General features: G+C 38.3%; 1 protein-coding gene across 5 annotated transcripts in view; it reads left to right on the top strand.

Annotated features, from left to right (window-relative positions):
• The window catches only part of ndrg4 (NDRG family member 4), a 98,876-nt gene that overhangs the window by 49,191 nt on the left and 34,243 nt on the right, over positions 1-15,442 (top strand). For all 5 annotated transcript variants that reach the window (XM_062022418.1, XM_062022417.1, XM_062022419.1 and 2 more), the window contains one exon: positions 1,156-1,261. In XM_062022418.1, the coding sequence (XP_061878402.1) occupies positions 1,156-1,261 (106 nt within the window). The remainder of the gene's footprint in view (positions 1-1,155; positions 1,262-15,442) is intronic.

Genomic DNA, 15,442 nt, shown 5'->3' with positions numbered 1-15,442 from the left:
GGGCAGCCTAAGGCACACCTGTGCAATAATCATGCTGTTTAATCAGCATCTTGATATGCCACACCTGTGAGTAGTAATGGATTATCTTGACAAAGAAGAAGTGCTCACTAACACAGATTTGTGAACAATATTTGAGAGGAATAGGTATTTTGTGTATATAGTAAACATTTTACATCTTCAACTCTTAATTTCAACTCATGAAAAATGAGAGCAAAAACAAAAGTGTTGCGTTTATATTTTTGTTTAGTTTACTTCCAAACGGTTGTCGACAAAACAAAAAACCCAAAACTATCCCTTGTTTTTTACATTTACTTGTGACTTTGTCCATAGACATAAGCAGAATTCATAATTAATCATTTTTGTGCATTGACATGCTTTTCTTTCATTTGTATTATTGTCATGTGTTTTCAGTAGGGATGTCCTGATACACTTTTTTGTCTTACTTTACGATGGTGATATTGGTGGCTTGCATATTGGCCGATACTGATATTGATATAATGCAATATCAGCAGGAATCAAAGTTGCATTTATTATTTTGTACTGTTGAACATTCAAAAATGTTTGCTCAAGGGAAATTAGAGAACAATTTTAGCTATGAAAAACACTATTAATTATTAACCTTCTGAAATGGATTTACGCTGTCTTTGAATTGAATTGGAGTGGTAATTAGTTTTTTTTTGGCAAAACCTATGTAGCCACACTTATTTATATGGTTAAGTTCATGGTGCAGTAAGTTGAATGATCTCGACATGTTTGTTACTGGATATTTTATAATAAGCCTCTCTATTGAAGACTTTGTATGTGCAAGTAATATGCAACTGTAATTATTTGATACTTGTTTATATTGACAAATGTGATGTTTTAGACTACATGATTGTTCAATTAAAGACACATATTGCATATGTCTATCCTGTGTGCTATTGTGTGCTTAGCCATTGTGTAGCTGCTAGCTCCGAGTAGCCTATAGCCAAATTGTCATATGTTATTTTATACTATTATTTAAAAGATCTGTTGTGCTAGTTTGGTTGTTGGTCTTGACGATAGTGAGAATCATCTTCCTTCCTGGCGCTAAAATAAAATGTGTTGATTTTGTTCAGAGTCAGGTGATCTTTGTGAAAGAGCATGTGAGAAAAGGTGTTTTTGTCTATTTAACAGGAACATGACGTTGAGACTCCTTTTGGGATGCTGCATGTTGTGATCCGTGGAGCGCCCAAAGGAAACAAGCCTGCTATCCTCACCTACCACGATGTGGGACTGAACCGTAAGTAGACGGTGTTTCTGCACTTCTTAGACGTGATAATTGGCTACACGGACACCTGCTCTCACACACACACACACACACACACACACACACACACACACACACACACACACACACACACACACACACACACACACACACACACACACACACACACACACACACACACACACACACACACACACACACACATTCTTGTGTTTGTTACCTTCTTGAGACCTCTTTACGACCACCCTTTCTAGATATATAAAGATGTGCATTTACAACATTAATCATATATACATACTATGCAAATATAAAAGAGCTTGTTGTGACGAATAGGTTGGAATTTCACAAGAAAAAGGTCACAATTTCACAGGAAAAACTGAAAATTTTGGCAGCATTATAATAAAAGTTGTCATTTTACTCAACGCAAGTCAACATCTTACAAGGTAAACTTAACATTTGTGCAATATTCTGATAAAAGTTGTAATTTTACTCAATAACAGTCGCAATTTTACAAGGAAAGCTTACAATTTTGGCAATTTTATGAAAATAGTCGTAATTTTACTCGACAAAAGTCAGTAGTAGTAGTAGTAGTATTAGTGATGGCATTAGTATTAGTATGAGTATTATAGTGGTAGTAATATTAGTAGTAGTAGTGATGGCATTAGTATTAGTACTAGTATTATAGTGGTAGTAGTAGTAGTAGTAGGAATAGTAATTGTAGTAGAAGTAGTGGTGGTAAAACTACTACTATAAGTAATAATAATAATATATTAGTAGTGTTATTAGTAGTAACAATAATAGTCTTACATGTGTTATAATTATTATTATTAATACTATCATTATAATTATTATTGTTAGTAGTAGTAGTAATAGTAAAAGTCTTAGTAATAGTTTTGTAGTAGTAGTAGTAATTGTGGAAATAAATGGTAGTATCAGTATTACTAATAATTGTATTATTACTATTATTATTGTTTCTGTTATTATTATTATTATTATTATTATCAGTAGTAGTAGTATGTATATGTAGTATTATAAGTAAAATAGTACTAGAAGTAGTAGTAGTATGAGTAGTAGAAATAGTAAAAGCAGTATAAGTCGTAGTAATATCACTAGTAATCAGGGGCGCAGAAAAGGGGGGGTAAAGGAGACGGATTCTAGGGGCCCATGATGGAGGGGGGCCCAGAGAGACTCCTAATGATGATGAAATTATAATGTTGCCGCTGTGTTGGGGGCCCTTTAAAGATTCTTTTCATGGGGCCCAAAATCCCTAGCGGCACCCCTGCTAGTAATAGTATAAGTAGTAGTATAAGTCATAGTAAGAGTAGTATAATATTGCTAATAGTATTAGAAATATTAGTAGAAGAAATACAAGTTGTAGTGGTAGTAATATTAATACTCGTAGTAGTATTAGTAGTAGTAAGAGTAGTATGATTAATAATAGTATTCGTAATCATATCATTAATAGTAGTATTATTATTTCAATATTATTATTATTATTATTATTATTATTATTATTATTATTAGTAGTAGTAGTAGTAATATACATAGTATCATTAGTAGTAGTGTTATTAGTAGTAGTTTTAATAGTAGTAGCAGTACTGATATTATTATTAGTAGTATTAGCGGTAGTATTAATGATAGTACAGGTAGTAATATTAGCAATAGTAGTAGTATAGTCCATAGTGGATCTAACATAATATTGTGAGAGTCCAGTCCATAGTGGATCTAACATAATAGTGTGAGTGTCCAGTCCATAGTGGATCTAACATAATAGTGTGAGAGTCCAGTCCATAGTGGATCTAACATAATATTGTGAGAGTCCAGTCCATAGTGGATCTAACATAATAGTGTCAGTCCAGTCCACAGTGGATCTAACATAATAGTGTGAGAGTACAGTCCATAGTGGATCTAACATAATAGTGTGAGTCCAGTCCATAGTGGATCTAACATAATAGTGTGAGAGTCCAGTCCATAGTGGATCTCACATAATAGTGTAAGAGTCTAGTCCATAGTGGATCTCACATAATAGTGTGAGAGTCCAGTCCATAGTGGATCTAACATAATAGTGTGAGAGTACAGTCCATAGTGGATCTAACATAATAGTGTGAGAGTACAGTCCATAGTGGATCTAACATAATAGTGTGAGAGTCTAATCCATAGTGGATCTAACATAATAGTGTGAGAGCCCAGTCCATAGTGGATCTAACATAATAGTGTGAGAGTCCAGTCCATAGTGGCTCTAACATAATAGTGTGAGAGTCCAGTCCATAGTGGATCTAACATAATAGTGTGAGAGTCCAGTCCATAGTGGATCTAACATAATAGTGTGAGAGTCCAGTCCATAGTGGATCTAACATAATAGTGTGAGAGTCCAGTCCATAGTGGATCTAACATAACAGTGTGAGAGTACAGTCCATAGTGGATCTAACATAATAGTGTGAGAGTCCAGTCCACAGTGGATCTAACATAATAGTGTGAGAGTCCAGTCCATAGTGGCTCTAACATAATAGTGTGAGAGTCCAGTCCATAATGGATCTAACATAATAGTGTGAGAGTCCAGTCCATAGTGGATCTAACATAATATTGTGAGAGTCCAGTCCATAGTGGATCTAACATAATAGTGTCAGTCCAGTCCACAGTGGATCTAACATAATAGTGTGAGAGTACAGTCCATAGTGGATCTAACATAATAGTGTGAGTCCAGTCCATAGTGGATCTAACATAATAGTGTGAGAGTCCAGTCCATAGTGGATCTCACATAATAGTGTAAGAGTCTAGTCCATAGTGGATCTCACATAATAGTGTGAGAGTCCAGTCCATAGTGGATCTAACATAATAGTGTGAGAGTCCAGTCCATAGTGGATCTAACATAATAGTGTGAGAGTACAGTCCATAGTGGATCTAACATAATAGTGTGAGAGTCTAATCCATAGTGGATCTAACATAATAGTGTGAGAGCCCAGTCCATAGTGGATCTAACATAATAGTGTGAGAGTCCAGTCCATAGTGGCTCTAACATAATAGTGTGAGAGTCCAGTCCATAGTGGATCTAACATAATAGTGTGAGAGTCCAGTCCATAGTGGATCTAACATAATAGTGTGAGAGTCCAGTCCATAGTGGATCTAACATAATAGTGTGAGAGTCCAGTCCATAGTGGATCTAACATAACAGTGTGAGAGTACAGTCCATAGTGGATCTAACATAATAGTGTGAGAGTCCAGTCCACAGTGGATCTAACATAATAGTGTGAGAGTCCAGTCCATAGTGGATCTAACATAATAGTGTGAGAGTCCAGTCCATAATGGATCTAACATAATAGTGTGAGAGTCCAGTCCATAGTGGATCTAACATAATAGTGTGAGAGTACAGTCTATAGTGGATCTAACATAATAGTGTGAGAGTCCAGTCCATAGTGGATCTAACATAATAGTGTGAGAGTCCAGTCCATAGTGGATCTAACATAATAGTGTGAGAGTCCTGTCCATAGTGGATATAACATAATAGTGTGAGAGTCCAGTCCATAGTGGATCTAACATAATAGTGTGAGAGTCCAGTCCATAGTGGATCTAACATAATAGTGTGAGAGTCCAGTCCATAGTGGATCTAACATAATAGTGTGAGAGTCCAGTCCATAGTGGATCTAACATAATAGTGTAAGAGTCTAGTCCATAGTGGATCTCACATAATAGTGTGAGAGTCCAGTCCATAGTGGATCTAACATAATAGTGTGAGAGTACAGTCCATAGTGGATCTAAAATTAATAGTGTGAGAGTACAGTCCATAGTGGATCTAACATAATAGTGTGAGAGTACAGTCCATAGTGGATCTAACATAATAGTGTTAGAGTCCAGTCCATAGTGGATCTAACATAATAGTGTGAGAGTACAGTCCATAGTGGATCTAACATAATAGTGTGAGAGTCCAGTCCATAGTGGATCTAACATAATAGTGTGAGAGTCCAGTCCATAGTGGATCTAACATAATAGTGTGAGAGTACAGTCCATAGTGGGGCCAGCAGGAGATCATCTTGAGTGGAGACAGCTCAGACGTCCCCAACTGATGCACAGATGAGTGGTCCACCCTGGGTCCCGACTTTGGACAGCTAGCGCGTCATCTGTGGTCACCGAATAGTAGTGGTTATAGTAGTCAAGTAAATGAATCGATGCACAAATGAAGGACAAAAACATCACCAAAAATGATTATTGACCATTCTGTTGATGATTTTGGCAGCAATGCATCATTTCACTTAAGTCAACAACGCTTCAGTCGACGTGAGGCAGCCAATCGAAGGACGTCGACTGAAACGTGTCGTCGTATTGTAGAACATCACATGATCATTTTAGTGTTTATACTTGTATTGAAATTAGGAGCAATGCTCAATCATTAATATTCATAAATATAACACAATCATCACTTAATGATCCTAACACTTTCACTAAGCAGCTTGATAAATCCTTCACATTAACAAAGATTGTTGATTTTCTTCATCTCCATGGTGATGTGATGGATCAATAACCAGCGTAGATGATCAAAACGCATCGATCATTTTCGCATCGATCATATTCACATCGAGGACAAAAGGAAGGTTTTAGATCAACAATGGAAGATGAATGACACAAAGAACATGAGTGTGGAAATGAGAGTTGAAAAGTAGGTCAGAAAAACATCCTGCTGCTGCAGAGCTGAGAGGCGGAGTCAGCAGCAATGCGGCTGCTTCATGGTGGAGGACTGGTGTGGTGTGCATAATAAAAATCATCAGAATCTGCATCTAACACACTGCTTTCTAACTATAACATTGATTGATTGATTGATTGATTGATTGATTGATTGATTGATTGATTGATTGAGAAGTGTATTGACCTCTTAAAGAACTGAATCCATGTAATGCTTTAAAAAGGCAAATGGATGGCACAAAAAGCCAAAAGGCTTGTTTCCATTGTGGTCCAATAAATATTCATCACATTTGATACATTCAATAATAAAAGTTATATAACATGTGAAAAACGTAAAAAAAATATGTTAAAAAAATGGATAAATTATGTACATATACACATGTACATGTCAGGTATACTAACAACAACCTCTTCACAATAACAGAGTGCAACTAGAAAAGATGTCAGAAAAAAATCAAGATCACAGCCCAAAATGCAAAGAAAAAATACCGAGGCATGACCTTGATTATGACTTTCCGTCATGAGCAGACACAAACTTCATGTCATCACGTAAGAGAGGAAAGAGAGGAAAGAAAAAATAAAATACCACTCAACATTTTCCATGAGCAAACAAAACATACCAGTTTTAGGTGTACAGTATACCTGTAAAATGGGTTATACTTGTATAGCGCTTTTCTAACTTCAAGGTACTCAAAGCGCTTTGACACTATTTTCACATTCACACACTCATGGCGGGAGCTGCCATGCAAGGCCCTAACCACCACCCATCAGGGGCAAGGGTGAAGTGTCTTGCTCAAGGACACAACGGACGTGACAAGTTTGGTAGAGGGTGGGGATTGAACCAGGAACACTCAGGTTGCTGGCACAGCCACTGTCCCAATTGCGCCACGCCGTCCCCAAAAATGAGCTAAAAATAAATAAAAGCTGCATCAAGTACAACTATATATGACTCTGAGGTGTATACTGGGGAGAAATAGCCCAAAAGTTAACAGGCAGCCCTCAACAGGATTCAGCTTGCTGAAATAGCAACATGGCTTCAAAATAACCGTTTAACCCTAAATTGTATCAAAACAGTCTCAATGTTTTTCTCTTTGAAGAAACAATCATTAAATGAAATCAGGTCAACATTAAACAAAATAAAATAGAGCAGGTAAAGAAAAGAAAATATTTGGGTGTTATTTTGGACCCTAAGCTATAATTTGATGGCCATATTATAAAAATGACTAAGACCATAAAAATAAACATAAACTGTTTCAGGCTTATTAGACCTTGTTTATCTGTTCAAGCTGCACACATTTACATGCATGCAGTGATTTTATCCCATATGTCTCATTGTGCCATGGTCTGGGGTCAGGCCACGAGATGTGTAGTGAAGCCTCTGTTGTCGTTATATAAACACACACTTTCTTTTTTTGCAAATAATCATTAACTTTAGAATTTGATGCCAGCAACACGTGACAAAGAAGTTGGGAAAGGTGGCAATAAATACTGATAAAGTTGAGGAATGCTCATCAAACACTTATTTGGAACATCCCACAGGTGAACAGGCAAATTGGGAACAGGTGGGTGCCATGATTGGGTATAAAAGTAGATTCCATGAAATGCTCAGTCATTCACAAACAAGAATGGGGCGAGGGTCACCACTTTGTCAACAAATGCGTGAGCAAATGTTGAACAGTTTAAGAAAAACCTTTCTCAACCAGCTATTGCAAGGAATTTAGGGATTTCACCATCTACGGTCCGTAATATCATCAAAGGGTTCAGAGAATCTGGAGAAATCACTGCCCATAAGCAGCTAAGCCTGTGACCTTCGATCCCTCAGGCTGTATCACCACATGGGCTCAGGAACACTTCAGAAACCCACTGTCAGTAACTACAGTTGGTCGCTACATCTGTAAGTGCAAGTTAAAACTCTCCTTTGCAAGACGAAAACCGTTTATCAACAACACCCAGAAACGCTGTCGGCTTCGCTGGGCCTGAGCTCATCTAAGATGGACTGATACAAAGTGGAAAAGTGTTCTGTGGTCTGACGAGTCCACATTTCAAATTGTTTTTGGAAACTGTGGACGTCGTGTCCTCCGGACCAAAGAGGAAAAGAACCATCTGGATTGTTATAGGCGCAAAGTTGAAAAGCCAGCATCTGTGATGGTATGGGGGTGTATTAGTGTCCAAGACATGGGTATCTTACACATCTGTGAAGGCGCCATTAATGCTGAAAGGTACATACAGGTTTTGGAGCAACATATGTTGCCATCCAAGCAACGTTACCATGGACGCCCCTGCTTATTTCAGCAAGACAATGGCAAGCCACGTGTTACATCAACGTGGCTTCATAGTAAAAGAGTGAGGGTACTAGCCTGGCCTGCCTGTAGTCCAGACTTGTCTCCCACTGAAAATGTGTGGCGTATTATGAAGCCTAAAGTACCACAACGGAGACCCCCGGACTGTTGAACAACTTAAGTTGTACATCAAGCAAGAATGGGAAAGAATTCCACCTGAGAAGCTTAAAAAATGTGTCTCCTCAGTTCCCAAACGTTTACTGAGTGTTGTTAAAAGGAATGGCCATGTAACACAGTGGTGAACATGCCCTTTCCCAACTACTTTGGCACGTGTTGCAGCCATGAAATTCTAAGTTAATTATTATTTGAAAAAAAAAAAAAAAGTTTATTAGTTTGAACATCAAATATCTTGTCTTTGTAGTGCAGTCAATTGAATATGGGTTGAAAAGGATTTGCAAATCATTGTATTCCGTTTATATTTACATCCAACACAATTTCCCAATTCATATGGAAACGGGGTTCGTAGTATGGACACATGGGGCCAATTATTTTTAATGTATTTTTTTTTTTTTGTACTTGTCTTAATCCTTTTGTATGTGTTTTTCCACTTTTTTCTTCTTTTTTTTTAAAAGCCTAACCAGGAACGAGACTTGCAAATTAGCCTGTGGCTATAAGTCTTATGTACTTGGACATCGGTTACCTATGGGTAGCAATGTTTAATTGTACTGTCCCTCTCAAATAAATACATAAATAAACAAAAATTAAAAAACATGGTAACAATACCATGCTATTACATTGCTATATTGAAATATATGCTCTTATTCCAATTACTATTGGCATTGTTAAATAAATTAAACGATAAAAACTATATAGTGATTACAGTGTAATGTTATCTTAATCTATAATAATAAAGCAAGTAACAGTTTAAAAGGATATACACTTTTATTTCTCTTTACTGTTCACCATTATACTGTAATTGGAAGGTAAATATAACTTAGTTATCCTAAATAAATAAACAAACAAAATTATAAAAATGGACTCTCATTTCTCTAAGCAAAAATGGAACTTAAATAAATGTGGAACATCTTAAAGTGCATTTTTTCCAAGTTGGAAAAACTAGATGGTAGGGATGGGAATTGAAAACCAGTTCTTGTTCAGAACCGGTTCCCACTGTATCGATTCCTTGGATTTTGTCAAGAGATTCTCTATTGATAATTCCGGGTGATGATGATGTCATTACGCAACGTGCGTACTGCGTAGTGACATCGGATCTCAAGATGGCGATACCTGGTGGAAACAAACACTAATATAAGAGTGCAAGAGTGCTACTTGTAATAATTATAAGGCTGCTATTTCATCAAGAGGAAGACATGCGAGTAATATGCTGAAACATTGGAACACACAGCATGCAACAATTATAAATGAAAGGCACGTTTTTAACCGCTCCAATATCATCCCAGTATTAGTAACGCAACAGGTGCTAACTCACCTCCTAGCATGTCAGCGCTAGTATTTGTTAAATTGATGAATGCCTTCTCATTTAGCATGACCATTAACAGATTCTGACTGGCTCCAGGGCGGGCAGTTCCCGCCTGTTCACGTCTGTCAGCGAGCAGCGACTAAGTTTGTGGTCAAAAGTTTGCATTTTCAGTCGGTGGAAGCTCAACTGTAGTCAGAAAAGTTTAATTTTTTTTCTCCAACCAGATTTTCTCTCAGTCATTATATTACACAGGGGAAAGTCAAACAATTAGAATATGGTGTAAAAGTCCATTCATGTCAGCAATTAACTTCAAATGTGCAACTAATATGTGATATACACTCATTACATGCAAAGTGAGATATGTCCCGCATTTATTATCATTTTGATGATCTTGGTTTACACTTTTGGAAAACCCAAAGTTTCTGACATTTTCAATTCAAGCTGTTCATAAACTGTAAGCCATAATCATCACAATTAAAACAAATAAAGGCATGATGTATCTTACTTTGCATGTAATAAGTTAATATCATGTTACTAAATGTTACATTGTTGTGTAATTTCTATTATTTATTTTGTTACATTCTAAATTCTATAATATTTATTTATTACATTTATTTTTTTTTAAGTACCTTTTTTTCTTCTATGCTACGACTTCAACATAAAAGTACCGTAATTTCCGGACTATAAGCCGCTACTTTTTCCCCTCGTTCTGGTCCCTGCGGCTTATACAAGGGTGCGGCTTATTTACGGCCTGTTGTTCTCCGACACCGACGAAGAGGATTTCGGTGGTTTTAGTACTGTTGCGTTTGACCAGATGTTCCTCCAAGTGGGATGTAAAACGCTGGTCAGTCCCAAGTTCCTTAGATGACATATAAACTGAACTCAAATGTACCACCAAGCACAGGTTAGGTATTTTGTAATTTATTGTCAAATATTTGAGAATAGAGACCAGCCTCGAACAACACATACGAATGCGTAGCCCAAGTTGATCTGACAACATCCCGGAATGCACTCTCCTCTTCAATATCTCCCTCACGGCCGCACAGATGCCCATTGTGTCCGTTATCTCAAGTCGGCCCGAGAAGGGAAGCAGGGAGGACTCCTCTTCTCTGCCTCCTACTTCAAGGCCGTCCACAGTGCAAGCACTTTGTCATGAGACGATCAAAACAATGAAAAGAGTACAAGATGGAACATTAGCTATTTAAAATGTGACTATAGAAATATAGAAAGAAGTAACTCTTAATTATGGATAAATGTGGATACATGCGTCCGTCAGTACGCAGGAGGAAGACGATGACACAATGATTAAAGACTGACTTTTCATATACCGGTAGGCTGGTTATTTTGATAACGTACAGGCGAGCACTTTGTATTACTTTGCACCGTCGTATTATTTGTACTCTGCACGAATGCTGTTCGCCATGTGAAAGTTTGATTGAATGATTGAAAGATTTATTGTTAATAAATGGGACGCTTTGCGTTCCCAAACAGTCATCTCTGTCCCGACAATCCCCTCCGTGGTAGCAGGAACCCCTATATACTACGCTAACTACACATCAAAACCCTGCGGCTTATAGTCGGGTGCGGCTTATATATGGAGCAATCTGTATTTTCCCCTAAATTTAGCTGGTGCGGCTTATAGTCAGGTGCGGCTTATAGTCCGGAAATTACGGTAGGTGACAGTGTCATCACCAGGAAAGATGAGGTCACCTACCTAGGTTCCATTCTAGAGGCTAACCTTTCCTGTGACAAAATGGCAACCAAGGTAATCAAAAGGTTAACCAACGAACGAGATTTCTCTACAGAATTTCCTCTCTGGTCAACAAAAGCACCTTGAGGATTCTGGCGGGAACTCTCGTTCAACCCTTTTTCGATTACGCATGCACCTCCTGGTACCCTAGCACCTCCAAAACCCTCAAATCTAAACTCCAAACATCTCAGAACAAGCTAGTCAGGTTACTTCTAGAACTCCACCCCAGATCCCACCTCACTCCTACCCACTTCTCTAAAGTGGGCTGGCTCAAGGTGGAGGACAGAGTTAAACAACTTGCACTGAGCCTAGTCTATAAAATCCGCTACACCTCCCTGATACCGAAGTACATGTCAAACTACTTCCTTAACGGAAATGACCGCCATAACATCAACACCAGGGGGTGCTCCACTAACCACGTTAAACCCAGATTCCGAACTAACAAAGGTCTTAACTCATTCTCTTTCTATGCCACATCAATGTGGAATGCGCTCCCAACAGTATAAAAGAAAGGGCATCTCTATCCTCCTTCAAAACGCAATAAAAGTTCACCTCCAGGCAGCTACAACCCTAAACTAACACCCTCCCCGGATTGCTAATAATCAAATGTAAACAATCAAATGCAGATACTTTTTCTTTTTCTTATGCCTTCTGATCTCTCTCTCTCTCTCTCTCTCTCTCTCTCTCTCTCTCTCTCTCTCTCTCTCTCTCTCCTCTCTCTCTCTCTCTCTCTATGTCCACTACTTGATGTCCATCCCCCCCCCCCCATCCCCCCCCCCCCTCCACACCCCTGATTGTAAATAATGTAAATAATTCAATGTGATCATCTTGTTGTGATGACTGTATTATGATGATAGTATATATGATAGTAATATCTGTATCATGAATCAATTTTAAGTGGACCCCGACTTAAACAAGTTGAAAAACTTATTCGGGTGTTACCATTTAGTGGTCAATTGTACGGAATATGTACTTCACTGTGCAACCTACTAATAAAAGTCTCAATCAATCAATCAATCAAACGTATGTGACCTCACTGGCATTTTACCTCTAAACTAAACCAAATTGAGGCGAACCCACTTCTTTTTCCCAAATAAGAATTGAGAAGAAAACCATTAAAGGCCTACTGAAATGATTTTTTTTTTTATCTAAACGGGAATAGCAGATCCATTCTATGTGTCATACTTGATCATTTCGCGATATTGCCATATTTTTGCTGAAAGGATTTAGTATAGAACAACGTCGATAAAGTTCGCAACTTTTGGTCTCTGATAAAAAAAAACCTTGCCCCTACCGGAAGTAGCGTGACATTGTCAGTTGTTCACTCCCTCATATTTTCCTATTGTTTTCAACGCTTTTCGGACGATTACCCCATTAATTTGAGCGATGATGAAAGATTCGTGGACGAGGAACGTTAGAGTGACGGACTTGAATGCAGTGAAATACATATTTTTTTTCGCTCTGACCGTAACTTAGGTACAAGCTGGCTCATTGGATTCCACACTTTCTCCTTTTTCTATTGTGGATCACGGATTTGTATTTTAAACCACCTCGGATACTATATCCTCTTGAAAATGAGAGTCGAGAACGCGAAATGGACATTCACAGTGACTTTTATCTCCACGACAATACATCGGTGAAATGCTTTAGCTACGAGCTAACGTGATAGCATCGTGCTTTAACTGCATATGGAAACAAAAAAAATAAACCCCTGACTGGAAGGATAGATAGAAAATCAACAATACTATTAAACCGTGGACATGTAAATACACGGTTAATGCTTTCCAGGCTGGCGAAGGTTAACAATGCTGTGCTAACGACGCCATTGAAGCTAACTTAGCAACTTAGCAACCGGACCGCACAGAGCTATGCTAAAAACATTAGCTCTCCACCTACGCCAGCCAGCCCTCATCTGCTCATCAACACCCGTGCTCACCTGCGTTCCAGCGATCGGCGGAAGGACGAAGGACTTCACCCGATGCGTTTGGCGGCCCGGAGACGTAGGAAGTCAAGGTGAGGTCGGCGGCTAGCGCGTCTGCTCTCCAACAAAGTCCTCCTGGTTGTGTTGCTGTAGTCCACTGCTAATACACCGATCCCACCTACAACTGTCTTCTTTGCAGCCTTCATTGTTCATTAAACAAATTGCAAAAGATGTCCAGAATACTGTGGAATTATGAAATGAAAACAGAGCTTTTTGTATAGGATTCTACGGGGTACCATAACTTCCGTTAAACTGACTTCGTCACGCGCATACGTCATCATACCGCGACATTTCAGCCGGATATTTCCCGGGAAATTTTAAATGTCACTTTATAAGTTAACCCGGCCGTATTGGCATGTGTTGCAATGTTAAGATTTCATCATTTATATATAAACTATCAGACTGCGTGGTCGGTAGTAGTGGCTTTCAGTAGGCCTTTAAGAAAACAAACCTTTAAGCAATTTCAAAAGTGGAATCAGAACCGGACAAATCTTATCAATTCCCTTTCTTTCTAGGTGGTGTTGTCTTTTTATTTATTGCCACCACATGATCACCACATTCTCGTGCCTTTGTTTGTGTTAATGAGCAAGAATTGCCCATCGGATTTGAAGCTGAAATATTCCCAGAATGGTACATTTGGCTTTTTGATCATATTTTTTTCCTCCTAATTTTTGTTACTTTGCAGCACTATACACTGGTGAGTTGAGTTGTGTTTGAGTTGAGTTTGAGTTTATTTCGAACATGCAAGCATACTGGTGAGTCCTGACTTGAGACAGTTCTGATTGGCGAACATGTCTGTCACTCAAATACCGGTGACTACGGGGGGAGGAAAAAAAACTCAGCTTCTAGCGGTTATTTGTCACACTCTGCCCAGAGAGTGGTCCTCTCAGAGAAGGACAAGCGGGCCGATGTCAGATGACTCAATTCAATACCTTTCAGCTGTACACTATAGAGATGTTCCGAACACGGTTTTTATGCTGCCGATCCCGATCATGCATGAGTGAAACGATACAGATCACATGTACTGTAACTCTTTTCATGTACAAAACCCAAAACCAGTGAATTTGACACGTTGTGTAAATCGTTAATAAAAACAGAATACAATGATTTGCTAATCCCTTTCAACCTATATTCAATTGAATAGACTGCAAAGACAAAATACTATATTCGAACTAGTAAACTTTGTTATTTTTTTGCAAATATTAGCTCATTTGGATATTGACGCCTGCAACATTTAATTAAAAAAACCTGGCACAAGTGGCAAAAAAGACTGAGAAAGTTGAGGAATGCCCATAAAACACTTATTTGGAACATCCCACAGGTGAACAGGCTAATTGAGAACAGGTGGGTGCCATGATTGGGTATAAAAGCAGCTTCCATGAAATGCTCAGTCATTCACAAACAAGGATGGGGAGAGGGTCACCACTTTGTGAACAAATGCGTGAGAAAATTGTCCAACAGTTTAAGAACAACATTTCTCAACGAGCTATTGCAAGGAATTTAGGGATTTCACCATCTACGGTCCGTAATATCATCAAAATATCTTGTTATTACCAAATCTGTGTTATATGTGTTTTATGTTGCACTATTGCACCAAGAAAAATTCCTATTTTGTGAACCCGTTCTCAAACAATGGCAATAAAAAAATAAATACAATTAAATTAAAAAAAGAAATATCTGGGATTTATATAGCGCTTTTTTAAGTACCCAAAGTCGCTTTACATGTAGAACCCATCATTCATTCTAAGTACCCAAAGTCGCTTTACATGTAGAACCCATCATTCATTCACACCTGGTGGTGGTAAGCTACTTTCATAGCCACAGCTGCCCTGGGGTAGACTGACTAAACTATTCTGAATTCTGAAAAGGTTCAGAGAATCTGGAGAAATCACTGCACGTAAGCGGCCATTCCGTGACCTTCGATCCCTCAGGCAGTACTGCATCAAAAACCGACATCACTGTGTAAAGGATATCACCACATGGGCTGAGGAACACTTCAGAAAACCACTGTCAGTAACTACAGTTCATC

This window comes from Entelurus aequoreus, linkage group LG16 (assembly GCF_033978785.1).
Source record: "Entelurus aequoreus isolate RoL-2023_Sb linkage group LG16, RoL_Eaeq_v1.1, whole genome shotgun sequence".
In the NCBI taxonomy this organism is placed as follows: domain Eukaryota; kingdom Metazoa; phylum Chordata; class Actinopteri; order Syngnathiformes; family Syngnathidae; genus Entelurus; species Entelurus aequoreus.
The sequence above is the reverse complement of the archived record's forward strand: the minus strand, read 5'-3'. Positions and strand labels throughout refer to the sequence as shown.